Here is a 14,804-nt window from a genome sequence, read left to right on the forward strand (position 1 = left end):
CTGCATTAAAGAATGGCAAGTTTAAAGAAGAAAGTGGCAGCTTCTTTCCCTAAATAACTCAGGACTCTGTCCATCGAGCTGTTAATACACTGACATGGTTATCTCTGGTATTTGCATCTTTCTTCAATTGGATATTGCTTGAGAAATGACAGAATTAACTTTTGGTTTTAAAAAACAGTTTCTCTGACAACCTGGGATTTATATGCTTCTTTTTCTAGTACATAATCACACCATGATTTTTTCTCTGAAGATGCACAATATGTAAAACAGAAAAGCATTACCTAGAGGGAATACTGTTCCCTGGGTAGAGTATCTGCAATGAATGTTGTAAACGAGCCAGGAGAGCATGATTAATTGCTATGTTAATGCACCGCGGTACAATAATGCATTACTCTTTATTGAGCCATGTAGCATTAATTCACTGTTGCTTTCACAAATTACCCATTTGTTACTAAGAGGGTCAAACCCAAATACTATGTGCAAGATCTCCATACAAGCTCACGTTTCCTTGATCCTTGGTCCCACAGGGAAAGAATATAAGCAATTTGCTGCTGTCAGGACTGGCAGCCAGGGGAGCTCTGTGTCCATCTGATGTTGTAACAAGCAAGGCTCCGCTAGGAATTTCCATCTGCTTTTCCTCCTGAATCTGCCTACATATAATTGCTGTGCTTTGTGATGCTCAACTAAAGGTGAGTGGGAACATGTTTGCAACTGAATATTTCCATAGGATCTCTAAAGCACAAGGATGTGTGAGTAGGTTTGGAGTTTACAAAAGCTTTATTTTTTTTTCAAAGAAGGCTTCTGGAAATTCATTCCTTTTCTCAAATTCTACCTCTACAAACAAGTAACAAAATCAGATTAAATCACCTTGGTTACTTAGACTTTGGAGAGCTCACTGGAATATTTTGGGGCCTTCTTACAGTAGCTGGTTTTGTTCCAGTTGCAGGTGACCTCCACTATAAAAGCCCTGTAAAGCTTCATGTACGGCTATGACCTTCTTTCCTCTTCTGACAAGCACTTGCGTGGTACAAATGAGCCTGGTCTCTCCTCGGGAAATGGGAATATCACAAGGAAAAGGAAAGTATTTCTAGGAAGACAACAGTGTAGTTCCTTGTGCAGGAAGCAGCTAGGAGCTGCTATATTCATGATGCTTCAGGGCATCATTAGCAAAATGAAAATTTGAGGATGTCATGGAAGTTGAGGAGTAACCAATTCTTCACCCAGCTCCTCCCAGAGCTAAGCATAAGTAGGCTATGTGGTTATCTTTAATACAAGTAGGCTAGATGTGTCCCAGGTGCTGTGAGCTGAGAGCTTTCATCAAAGAAAGAAAGAAGAGGAAATTGTTCCTTCCAAGATATGAAGGTGCTAGGTGGCAGTAGTGTTGTAAAAGCAGCCTCAGAAACCTGGATTTTGATTGTTTCTCACATAAGTAGAACAGCAGGTACTGTGTAACACTGTGTAAAGCCAGGTTTTCAAATATGGTCTGTTTAAGCATGCTGAAAACAGACACTTCCAGTGCACCTTTGCACCTAACAGAACTACACCAGTGGACAAGGAGCTCTATAGTAGGAGCAGTTCTCTGCCCTGGAGTGTATGTGACCATTAGCAATCACAGGAAATCTACCACTGTTACCTGCAGTAGGAAAGGACTAGATCAGAGTTTTAAGTTAGCCACTTCTGCGTTACCACTTACAGGCCCAGCATTTGAAGGAAATAAAATGCTGCCTTAAGTATATGCGTACCAATATGGCTTTTGTAAGCACAAAGAATCTATATGAAATTAGAAGGAATGACCTTAGTGCCATTGTTCAATCTTCCAGTCTTCTTGGTTTGTCTTTTGGGTTGCATAAGAAAGAATACAGCCCTCTAATACTGAGAAAGAGAAATGGAAATAGCTCCTTCTAAGGGCTTTGAGCCTCCCTGTCTTTTTCATTGAAAACATTCATGGAAGCTGGTGGGCATTTTCAGTACCAGAGGAATGCAAGGTTAAGTCACCAGCTTGCCTGTTATAACTAGGTAACATGAAAATGAATGTACACGTTACACTGCATCCAAATATCACATTTAATTCCCCACATTTTACACCTTACTGCATGCGGTGCTTGCAGCTCTGAATAATGTTCTTATTTGGTTAGATTTATACAGACAGTAAAAGGGGAAGTAACCACAGCTGTACTGCTGTCAGCTACAGAGCATGGCACAAATTGTAGGAATTCACAGTGTGGGCTCTACACAGAGCTAAGCAATTCTTTAGACTACTATGAATAATTCTACAAAACACTGCAGGACCTAGCTCTCTGAAACTCATTCAAACAGATCTCTGACTCCTTTTGGAAGCATGATCAGTGTATGCGTGTCACTGAGGGTCAGGCTGTTTGAGCAGGAAAAGGAGTTAGGTACATGCTGAATCTCACACTATACATCAAAATCGTGGAGGGTAATGGGCAGGTTGTCACTTCTTGTGATCCACATAAGGCATAGACACTGTACTTACGGGTTTGCACAGTTTAAGAAAATGATGTTTACAAACTTCAGAAAGTGGCAAACTGCTCAAAAACAGTAGCAGACCTTGAAACAGCTGCAGAAATCCCAGGAGGTCCTTGCTTTATGTGGGGCACCACAAAGAAATTGTTTTGTTATGCCAGCTCCCTCAGCACATCAATAAACTTTGCAAAATAAGTTAGCTTTTTCTTTATTCTCAGTACTGTTCACTCGCCAAATGCTTGCATTTTGTCTGATCTTGCAGCTAAGTGCTATTACTCTGAATTCTTGCTGCTGCTGCGAACCTGCATGCAACACAAAGCTAAGAGAGAAAATGTTTCAGCTTAGCTTAGTTTATTAGTCTTCCAAGTTCAAAGAAAAATATGAAGGAATAGGGCAAAGAGAAGAAAACAGAAATATGTATTGTAGGAAAAATGCAATCCAGTCTCTACATCTTCCACTTACTGTAGTTTGTAAATGACACCTAAATTATATATAAAATACAAACATTTAAGCCTAGATCCTTAGCTGGAGTAACTCTACTCCTCTATCGGTCCTAATTTACACCTGCTGACAACTGACCTACAATAATTAGTGCTGACATTCTTGGACTGTATTTAGGTTCATGTATTTAGTTCAGACCACAGTATCACAGCGATGTGGTTTTCAGGAAGCTGACAACGTCAAGATGTTGTTAGGGTAACTGCAGAGATGACTGCATGATGCTATCCTTGTTACTGTTATTCAAACAATGCTTGCAGTAGTTTCGGCGCTGTTTGGATTAGGCAAACTGCGAGATCAACATTAAAAGAGGCATGGCAACATTGCCTCATGGTGTGTGATGTTCCTGAGGAATTGCCTTGAGGCGGTGGTCACTGGGCTGGGAAGGCAGCCAAGGGCAGTGGCTCTGAAGTGGCATGGCCCTTGGGAGGAAGAAAGACCTCAGGCCTCCTCTGCCACCTCCTCACAGAACTCGTCCTCTCACAGACTCTGTGGCACCGAATTTCAGCAAACCATGTCCTTACACTCCTGTGCCCTCCACACAAACTCCACCTGTGATGTTTGCTGTGTGCACGGTGCAGATCATACAGTTCACTCTGTGTGCCAGTGACTGTATAGACCTGCTGCAAGAACGGACAGGGCCAAGTGGAGCCATTAGCAGATGTATTCTTCCCCATGCAGGTTCCTTCCCGGGTGCGCCTTCGGCCAGCCTGCTCCGAGCCCATGGACAATGCTGGGCTACTCTGAAGGCACCTGCCATAGAAGCCCACCGTCTCCCTGCGCCCGAGCCACGGCTGTTGTGACAGCGCTGCGGAGGACAGAGGCCACTCTCAGTCCCCGCAAGCCTATGGGACACCGCCCAGGTGAGGGCCCCGAGGAGCCAAGATGGCGCCCGGGCAGGGCGAGCGCAGGCGGTAGGACCCCGGGCGCAGGAGCGAGAGGCCGGGTCCCGCCTCCGTTCCCTAGGCGACGACAACGCCGAGCCTCAGGCGACATGGCGGCTCCAGGGCAGGTACTCCCCTCCGCGGCGGCTCTGCGCGGCGTGCTCGGGGTGTCGCCTGCCTTTCACTGGTGCTGGCTTAGCCTGGCGGGCTGCGCTGCCTGCGCCTTACTGGTGGCCGTTCCTCAGCGCCTTCTCGCCCCTTCTTTTAACGTTAGGGTTTGTATTTGTACGTTTGTTAAGCTCCAGCGAAGGTAAAAAGCGTGGAGTGCTCGAAATGCAGGGCGGGTACAGATACCTGCGACCGCTGCGTCCGCAGGAGAGCGGGAAGAAACGAGCGGAGGTCTCGGCAGCACAGGCCCGGCCGCTGCCTTCCCGCGCCTGGCCTGGCCCCTGAGCGGCAGCCGGTGAGAGTCTCACCCTGCTTCCCCGCCTGCCGCCGCGCTCGGCAGTGTTCTGTCGCTTGTGGCCTCGCGTTTTTAAGCTTGTGGCTATGTCTTGGCTTTTTCATGGCGGTAGAAGTGTCCTGATGTTTAACTGTTGAGCAAAAGGCACGCATTTTTCCTCCAAAGAACACTTAGGATGTGGATGTGCCCAGCACCATCACGGTTGTGTTTCTCACTTCTCATTGCTTTAGGTAGCCAGAGTGCTCCAGAGGATTTTGCAAGTCCGCATCGTTCTTTTTAATGCTTGACCTTTGTCCTTGGCTTGGCCTCCTCCCTGTTATTGGTGTTTTGGGTTTGGGGTTCTGGTTTGGTTGGTTGGTTTGGTTGGTTTGCTGTGTTTTGTGCATTTCAGTTCATTTTGATTTCTGACAGGCTGTACTTCGAGAGAAATACTATTTAATTTACTCTTCCCCCCCAAAATATGAGGTGTGTCACCTCAGACACGATGCCTCTCCATGTAGTTGTAGCTACTACGAGGTAATTTTCTCCTGGTTGAAATGCTTTGTAGTCTTAAATGGGTTAGACTATTTTGAGAGGTACCGTGACTGTTTTGGAAGTGAAAAACCACTGTCAGCCAGCGTAAGGGTTGCATCTGTTGGTGCAAAGCTACCCAAGTGACTGTTGGTACCAAAGGTGAACATTTACATTCCTTAAATAAATACATCAAGTGTGTTATTGCATATTCTAATGCTTTCTGAAAAATAGATGCATTTCCCACTGTATTCTCTGTAAATATTTTGGCAGTTGGAACAGCGTAACACTGGGGTGATGCAGTCAGATCACAGTGAAAGGATACAAGGTGTGCTGTATGGGAAACGACAGGCTGTCAAAAATACACTGTACATCCCTTTGAAATGTACCAGTGAAATTTGTGTCAGTTTTACTTCATGGCTTTGTAAAAGGAGTCTTTAGAGGAATTCGATGGACATTTTTTTTTCCAACGTATTTTCTGTTCCTTATGTAATCTGTGCACAAGAAGTAACCTTTGTGTTATTTGCTACTATCCTTCATGATTTATTTTTACTGTAAACTCTGTGGAATTGTGCTTTTTTGTAAATGATCCAGTCTCCACTTTTGGCTGAAGTTGGCTTTGCATATGTAATCTGTAGGGAACACTATATTTTGCCACTATTTTTGATAGACTTTTTCTTAGCTCTTGAAACAATTCTTTTGTTTTAAATATTTTTCTACTTGTTCTGACTTGTAATTACCTTCAGCAAACAACATTAAAAAAAATCTAAATCTTGATCATAGCTGCTTTATTTTTAACACCATTTCTTCCAATAAGTACTCTGCAGCTGTGAAAACATCAGTGAAGTTTAATGTCATAATACATTTGGTCATCCATAAATCTTACTGTTTGGACTGAGATTTTTGAAACCCATTTTATTTTTAAAAGCACACTATCAGCATCTGTTGTGTATGAGGGTCCCCTGAAAAAGCTTTTCTTCCATATCAGTTTTTATCTTCTACATTTGGCATATCTGCATATTTTGCCTTTGAATGTAGTTGAAATTAGTGTTACTATTTTTATTTCTTCATTTATTTGACAACCGAAGAAACATTATGACTAAAAATAGGAACTGTTGGGTTTTAAGTTCCCATTGTGGTAGTGGACAAGTGAAGCTTTTTAAAAACAACTGGGACCAGCGAATGCATTTCTGTTTCTCACTTAACTATTTATGTAGACAGCTTCAAGATTTTCTGTTTCTGCTGAAGTATTTGACAGCTTGATAACGAAATGTGTATAATAATACAAATAACAGCCTGTGTTGCTGGTGTGGTTGTTGCTTTTGGTTTGGTGATTTTATTTTTTCTCCTATTTTTTCATTTTGATTAAAGTTGTAACTGATGCACAATGCACTTTCAGGATACATCTGTACTGCTGTCAGCAGTATTGCTTAGACAGACGTAGCTGGGCTAGCTTTAAATGAACTAGCTCAGATACTGAAAACTAGCTGGCTGTGGCAGCAAAGTTTAGTCCAGTCTAATCTTCCTGATGAAGTAAGGAAAAGGAGGGTCTTGGGTTCCTTATACTGTTTGCTATAGTTGAAGAATGCTAGTAAGCTATTCATTTGTGAATATATTTCTGAATGCTGTGATTTTGTAAAGCATGGTGTTGTGCTGTTAAATGCAAATAATAATACTGTATTGTTGAATTGAGTGTTAGTCTGCTTGAGGGTAGGAAGGCACTGCAGAGACATCTGGATAGGTTAAATTGATGGGCTGAGGTTAGCAGAATGATGTTTAACAAGACCAAGTGTCAGGTCCTGCACTTTGATCAGAATAACCCCAAGCAACACTATAGGTGTTGGAAAGAGTGGCGGGAAAGCAGGCTGGTGGAAAAGGATCTGAGGGTGCTGCTGGATGGGCAAGCTGAACATGAGCCAGCAGTGTGCTCAGGTGGCACACAATCCCTTCCTCTCACTGTTCAGTGAATAAGACATTGGCTGGACAGTTGCATCCAGAGGTCTTGATGTCTAGATGGAGATTGGTGAGACGTGGTGTCCCTTAGGGGTCTGTACTGGGACACCACAGTTATTTAATATCTTCATCAGTGATACAGATGTTAGGATCAAGGCACCCTCAGCAAGTTTGCAGATGATGCCAATCAGAGTGGGGTGGCTGATATGCCAGTGGGATGGGATGTCATCCATAGGAACCTGGCCAAGCTAGAAAAATGGACCCAGATGACCCTTACAAGGCCAAGTGCAGGGACCTGCACCTGTGCCTGAACAATACCCATTATCAATACAGGCTGGGGCAGAATGTGATAGAGAACAGCCCTATGGAAAAGGCCTAGTTGTATTGCTGGACATAAGCAGGCAATGTGCACTTGCAGCCCAGAAAGCCAATGGCATCCTGAGCTGCATCAAAAGAAGTGTGGCCAGCGGATTGAGTGAAGTGATTCTGTCACTGCTGTGGTGATACCTTCACCTGGAGTACTGCATCCAGCTATGGGACCCCTAACACAAGAAGGACATGGATGTTATGGAGCAGGTCCAGGGGAGGGCCACAAATGTGATCAGGGGCCTGGAACACCTTTCCTGTGAAGATGGGCTGATAGAATTGGGGCTGCTCAGCCTGGAGAAAAGACAGCCCCAAGGACACCTAATAGTGGCCTTCCAAGACTTGAGGGGGGCCAACAAGAAAGCTGGGGGTGGAAAGGCCTGGAGCAATAGGACAAGAGCCAATGGTTGTAACCTGGAGAATGGTTTATATTGGACATTAGGAAGACATTCTTTACTATGAGGGTGGTAGAATACTGGAAGATGTTGCCCAGGGAGATGGTTGAGGCTCCACCCCTGAAGACATTCAAGGTCAGGCTTGATGGGCCTCTGAGCAACCTGATCTCGCTGGGGATGTCCCTGCTTATTGCAGGGGAGTTGGAGTATATGTTACCTAGAGATGCCTTCCAACCCAGTGCATTCTGTGATTCAAACAGAGAGGGTTTTTTGTAATTTGGTATTTAACTGCATCACTCTTCTGCTAATATTTTCTACTTCATGGTGGTTTGTGAACACTGGCCAGGAGGTTGAAGGAAGATCTTACTCTTTTGGCTTAGAATATCTGGTTTGGTCTTTTGATTGCATGTTGTTGACAATGGGTGCCCAAAGCATTTGGAATAACTTATTGGACAACCAGAGATATTTTATACATTCGAAACAGCTAAAGATTTTTGTGAAGGGAAAAAAACCCAACACAGTAACAAGTAACACTCTAGCCTATATTAGAATAGGTTAAGTCTACTGCTGAGAGTGTGTATTGGTAGGATTAGATGTTTTTTTTCCCCAGCACATAAGGATATTGTTGCCAGAATTAACTAGCCTTAGATTACCTTAGTCACTACAGTTAACAGTAAGATGAACGTTAAATTCTTGGACATCAGTGCACATGTATAGAAAATAACTTCTCTTTGAACTTCCAGTGCTGGCTGAAGGCAACAATTGAAAGACAAAACAGTATTCAGTCAAAATAATTAAAACATTTAAGTTGTATGTGTGGAGGTTCTGCCCAACCTACCACAATCATGGACCTTCACTACTATTTTAACTTACAGAAACACTGATAACTTTAAAAATTATTTTTCTAAACTATGTACATTCTCTCACAGTTCCTCATCAGTATTTCTTATTATCTAATATTCTGTGCTTGTTCTAGTTGGTAGTAGGCCACAAGTCCATCTTTATAATGAGTAGTAGCAAATATAGGACTGCATTGGTGGGGGTATGTTGCAACTGGGAATACCAGCGGGGTGTTGAAATGGTGAAATGAGAAGAATTTACTTTGCCATGTAAATTGTGGGATTTTGAGGGGTAGATTACAGATAAGAATCTGCATACTGAGTTACAAGACCTTGAGTATCTCTGAAGTTTGAACTGCAAACTTCTGTTGGTTGAAGAATTGTAAAATGGCTTAGGTTGGAAGGGACCCTTAGAGATCATCTGGTCCAACCTCCACACCATGGGGAGCAATGACTTTCAACTAAACTTGGCTGCTCAAGGCCTCATCCAACCTGGCTTTCGACACCCTTAGGGAGGACACGTCCACATCCTTCCTGGGCAGCCTATTCCAGTGTCTCATTACTCTCATACTGTAGAACTTCTTCCTGAGATCCAGTCTAAACTTACTCTTCCTCAGCTTCAGACAATTCTCCCTTGTCCTGTTGTGGGACACCCTTATGTAAAGTCCCTCCGAATCCTTCCTGTAGGATCCCTTCAGGTATTGGAAGGCAGCTCTGAGGTCCCCCTGGAGTCTTAATGATCCTCATAGCAGAGATGTTCCACCCCTTGGATCACCTGTGGCTTTCCTCTGGACTCGCTCCAACATCTTTGTGTCGTTCTTATGATGGGGATACCAGAAGTGGCCCTTTAAATGTGTTGAGATTATAGGTGACTAAGTGTAAGGCACTTGGAGTTATTTTTAAATTAATTTTTGTCATCTTATATAGCACAAATAATCTTGTATAGCACAAATATTGCTGTAATACAACATTGCATACTAAGACTTCAGCATGTTTTTCCAGAGGTTCTTCTTGCTGTTCGTAATTCAGAGAACGAGATGAGCCTGTAGCCACCAGCCTGTTAAGTGCTGGGTCTGTTGATTCAACACAAGTTAGAAAGTTTCATACTGTGGCAATGCTGGAGGCAGGAGAAAATTCCTTTTTGGACAAACTTTTTCTGACATGATGGATATTGCCTGGACCTCTGGGTACTGGTAGGTAGTAAGCTGAAGATGAGCCAGCAGTGTGCCCAGGTGGCCAAGAGAGCCAGTGGCATCCTGGCCTGTATCAGGAAGAGTGTAGCCAGTAGGATGGGGGAGGTTATTCTTCCCTTGTACTCAACACTGCTCAGGCCACACCTTGAGTACTGTGTCTAGTTCTGAGCTCCTCAATTCAAGAGAGATGTTGAGGTGCTGGAACGTGTCCAGAGAAGGGTGACAAAACTGGTGAAAGGCGTGGAACACAAACCCTATGAGGAGAGGCTGAGGGAGCTGGGGTTGTTTAGCCTGGAGAAGAGGAGGCTCAGGGGGGACCTCATTGCTGTCTACAACTACCTGAAGGGAGGCTGTAGCCAGGTGGGGGTTGGTCTCTTCTCCCAGGCAACCACCAATAGAACAAGGGGACACAGTCTCAAGTTGTGCCGGGGGAAGTCTAGGCTGGATGTTAGGAGGAAGTTCTTCACAGAGATACTGATTTGCCATTGGAATGGGCTGCCCAGGGAGGTGGTGGAGTCACCATCCCTGGAGGTGTTCAAGAAAAGACTGGATGAGGCACCTAGTGCCATGGTGTAGTTGACTGGCTAGGGCTGGGTGATAGGTTGGACTGGGTGATCTTGGAGGTCTCTTCCAACCTGGTTGCTTCTATGATTCTAAGAAGCAGCAAGAAATTACTTTGGATAAGATCTTAGAGAGTTCAGGTAAAAATTGCTTTCCAGAATTTCAACTTTTTGCTTACTAACCTGTTCCTTAGGATGAGATGTAAAAAGTGGGAGGGAAAGGGAGAAAAAGGTCTTTTGATGCACCCCTGTTTACAGGGCTACTCCTATGTCATGCAGGTAGTTTATCAGAACAAAACCACTATGCCTTAGGCTTTCTCACATTTTTCTTTCTGAAGCAGTGCTAAGTTCCTTATGCTATACTGGTTAAGTCCATCTGGGGTGATACCTGTAAAATGTTAACATTTTTTATTAAGCAGTATCGTCAGCAAAGTGTTGACTGACAGATAATATGTCATTTATATAACAGTGCAACAATACATAGTGAAGTATCCTATGTGAGAGAGAGATGAAGCATTCATTCCATTTCCAAAACACTAGTATTAGTTAATTCATTTAATTCAGCTCTCACTAATTCTATAGGATCTTTTGTTCAATGTATTTCTACTTCAGGGAAGCATTTTTTCCCTAATTATTAAAATTATATTTCAATAATTGTGTAATATTAGCATGTTATTTTTTTTTTCCTAACTAGGGCATGCCACTTCAATTAACATTACTGACTGTAGGAATACTTTTTTTTTTATACTGCATGAATTATTGCTAATAAAACTGATGTCATGCTCCTAACTATGTGAAGGAAGCCTTTGTTTACTTTATTCCTCTTGTTCTGCTAAGACATTTTATCTATCAAAGACTAACGTCTTTGTGGTTGGAAACAGTGATTTTTGCGTGTTAAAGTACATTTGAAGGTAGTCTAGTATTTAAGTACTTAATTAGAGAAGAAAATCTCTAGTCTGTCCACTAAAAGTTCTTTGTTGTTCACAGTCTTGAAGGCTGTAATTCAGCTAGTCGAGTTTTACATATGTCTTGCGGTTTGGTAGCAGCAGGGGGAGTAGTGTAGCTTTATTTGGGGGCTTTCCGTGACCAGTACTGGAGTTAGTTGATTATTAGCCCAGAACAATACTGTTCAGGCTAAAAAAGAGCTCATGTTAGGCAACCTTCCACTTTTCTCTCTCCCCAGGCAAGCTAGACACATAATTCTGCAAGTTTTGCCTTGCCGCACTTCTGTACAGCCCAAGTCCCACAGACATAGAGTATGGGATACAAGTAAATTATGATTGAGGTTTTGTGTCCTGGTGCAGGGGCAGGTCAGGCTAATTAGACCCAGTCATGAGGCTGAAAGGGACTTTTGGGGCATGAGCTGGTTCAGCTGTCTGTTCAGGGCTAGGCCAACACTGAATGCAGACCTGGACTTTGTCCAGTTGAGTCTTCAAAACGTGCAAGTATGGAGATTCTTGCACCTTTCTGGGTAACCTATTCTTAATGCTATTAATGACATACTTTTCCTTATGCTGTCCCATGGTAAGGTATTGTAGATGCCTTCCAACTGAAACATTCTGTTCTATGACTATTGTCCCTTGTACCTCTGCAAAGAGACTGCCTCATGTCACATTTTAGAATGTGCTTTGACATCTCACTTTGTCACCTGCATACTTTACTGTAAAACAGTGTGTTTTTTTCCCTATTAATTTCTTAATAAAATCAACCTCTGGCCAAATGTTTTTGTTTAGTGGCACTTTTTTTTAAGTCCATTGCATTGCTGGTTCATCTTCAGTTTGTTATTCCCTGTAATAAGTACACCTTTGTGTTTTCTTTGAGGAATTGCTGTCTATATAACAAACACACTGACCTCTGAAACAGTACTGTCAGGTCCTTGTATGTGTATTATTTTGTTGTAGCAAACATCTTGCACTTTTTTTTTTTGGTTAGAGGAGGAGCCAGTACAATGAATTTGGAGGTGCAATCAATTACAGGGTGAAGAGCAAATAATGTACATACACATTACTGTGCTCATAATATCTGAAGCAGAAACTGATTTTAAAATTTAATTACTGTGCAATTTAGCATCGTCTTGGTGAAATCTAGATTCATGGCGGAGTTTCTTTTTGCATCTTTGCATTTCTATTGTTTTTACTTGCAAGTTAATGTAGTCTTGTGCTTCATGTGATATGTCACTTGTGTTCCCACATGAATTTAAGACAAAAATACTATTTTCCACGTATCTGCCTAGGTTTTCTCTAGTGAAAATGTGTTAGGGTATTGTGTTGCCATGTAATTATAGCTGTGTTACATTTTTGGCATTTGCAAGGGATTAATTCAGCTTACCTCCTCAAAATTGTTATTTAGATAACTTAGGAAATGCAATAAATATTATATTCCTATATACATATCTGTGTGTAGGAAGAAGATGGAGATCAGACTACCATAGGTGGGAAGAAGATTTTCAATCAGGCATTTATTTCTCTTTCCCAAATTACTGCTTTGGCAGAAGAAAATATGGAAGGAGTTCAAAAGTAAGTGGCTATGGTAACAATGCTAGAGCCAATGTAATAATGAAATAAAAATTATAGGCTTTTAGATTTCTTTTGTGGTGATGATGTCATTAGTCTTTAATTGCTCAGTTAAATCATTGGTGTGTAATATGATTAATGAAAGCTAGAAAGAAATGCTGTTGATCTCAGATCCATTTTGGTTTACTGCATTTCCTATATATCTTGATTTTTCTTTGGCTCCTTTTTTTTTCCCCGCTGGTATTTCACATCAAGGTGAGTTTTAGTTTACAGTTGTAGAAATACACTGTAAATTAAATACTAAGGTGTAGATAAGAACAAGCCAATACTGAGCTTTAATTTAAGCCTCACTCAGTAACTTCTTTGCTAAAATATTTAAGATTTTGTACTGTAACATGAAGAAGGTATCAGTAGGTAGCCATTATGGTGCACTGGGGAAATAGGAGCCAGCCAAAAACTTCCTGTGTAAAGCCATCTTGTCTTCCTTGTTGCAACAGTCTACTTTGTTATTAGTGCTTAATAGCAGCTAAATGTAGGAGGCAAGGAGTTCAGCTTGAGACTCTGGGCTTTATTTTAAGGGTGGCATTTTTCAGAAGTGCCCAGATTTTTTTAGAAATACTTTTGTCTGTCAGCAAATTCTTCATGAGTTGAAAGCCAAGGGGCTGGTCCACTGAACTAGTTTTGGAGGAAGGGAATAAAAAATTCAGCCTTATCCCTCTGAATAGAGAAACAGTTTAACAAATATTAAAATATTGTTCCTGAAATATATTCTATTCCTCTTCTTTGTTCTACTGTTCTGAGAAAAAAAAAAGAGTTCTTGCTGTGATTTTTTTTTTCAAGAGAGCTGGGAAGAAAATTTGTTCCCATCAAATAATAATAAAACAAATTCTTTCATTTACTGTTTTCTCTTACACAATAGGCCTCTTATTTTAGAGGAGACTGAAGCATACAGCTCACTAGAGACTAAAATGTGCTTAATGATGCAATTTATTGTGAAACTTTCTCATTAAGATTACTAGGAAAAGCACTGAAAGATCGTATGTTTCTTCTTACTCTCAGGACTGATCACGTTTTTTATGTATATACACTGTCCAAGTGGAACCTAAAGTACATACTGCATTTGACTTAAGAGAGGACAGATCCAGGGTATTTTATGTGCTCTATGCAGTTGAAATTTTGTTAGTTTACTACAGTGCATGATGTCTACACAAAAGAGCAGTTTGAAGGCCACAGCTAAGGTTAGAAAATCAGAGCAGATCTGATTCAATGTGAGAACTTTGATATTCTGCATTCCTATCTATCATGGATGTTAGGAAGAAGTTCTTCACAGAGAGAGTGATTTCCCATTGGAATGGGCTGCCCAGGGAGGTGGTGGAGGCACCGTCCCTGGGGGTCTTCAAGAAAAGACTGGATGAGGCACTTAGTGCCATGGTCTAGTTGATTGGATACGGCTGGGTGATAGGTTGGACTAGATGATCTTGGAGGTCTCTTCCAACTTGGTTGATTCTATGATTCTGCTGCTGTCCATCGCTGTAGGACTGGAGCACCTTCTGCGAAGGAAGAAATAGCAGTCAGGGTAGCGAAGAAATCTAAATGCTCCATATAATTTCCTAGTCATTTGTAGATACTGTTGTATCTATAAATGTCTTGCAGAATATTGAAAAGATGAGTACTGGTGTTTGTTAGCAGCATCAGAGAAAATCTAAATCCCTGAGAAGCTCTGATTATGAAAACACTGAGTTGGCAGAAGCTTCAGAAAGAGAGGATATGGACTGTTTCAAACCTTGGAAAGTTCAGCTGGCCAGGGTCCACTTCTATTTCAGTCCACAGTTAAGTGTTTTTAACCGGCTTGCATGTGTGCAGCCATACAAATTTGTCATGCAGAACAAAGGAATACATGTTTTAAACAAAATCAGATTATGTGCTTTACTTTGTTAGCTGTTGTGACCTTAATTAAAAAAATAGAAACTCATCTTATCTGACAGTGTATCTCTACTGGCTTCTTGAAACCCAATTGGAAAAAATAATGGTTGCCTGTCAGTGGGTCTGAGATTAGTGCTGTTCTAAGGATGGAATGAAAATGAATTGAGGAGGAAAGACTGCCTCTTTACAGGGAACTGGGAACTGATCACAACTGACACACATA

At 41.8% G+C, this 14,804-nt stretch overlaps 1 protein-coding gene across 3 annotated transcripts in view; it reads left to right on the forward strand.

Moving 5' to 3' along the window:
• The first annotated feature begins 3,864 nt into the window (after positions 1 to 3,864).
• Positions 3,865 to 14,804, forward strand: part of CABCOCO1 (ciliary associated calcium binding coiled-coil 1) — a 65,102-nt gene continuing 54,162 nt past the window's right edge. The window contains exon 1 of one of the 3 annotated variants that reach the window (XM_064145187.1): positions 3,865 to 3,994. Coding sequence is in view for 1 of the 3 variants with exons in the window: in XM_064145186.1 (XP_064001256.1) it covers positions 12,645 to 12,661 (17 nt within the window). In the remaining 2 variants the exon portion in view is untranslated. Of the gene's footprint in view, positions 3,995 to 4,310; positions 4,330 to 12,556; positions 12,662 to 14,804 lie in introns of those variants that run through there. The other 2 variants (XM_064145188.1, XM_064145186.1) reach the window with 2 other exon arrangements.

The sequence above is a fragment of the Pogoniulus pusillus genome, chromosome 6 (assembly GCF_015220805.1).
Source record: "Pogoniulus pusillus isolate bPogPus1 chromosome 6, bPogPus1.pri, whole genome shotgun sequence".
Lineage (NCBI taxonomy): Eukaryota > Metazoa > Chordata > Aves > Piciformes > Lybiidae > Pogoniulus > Pogoniulus pusillus.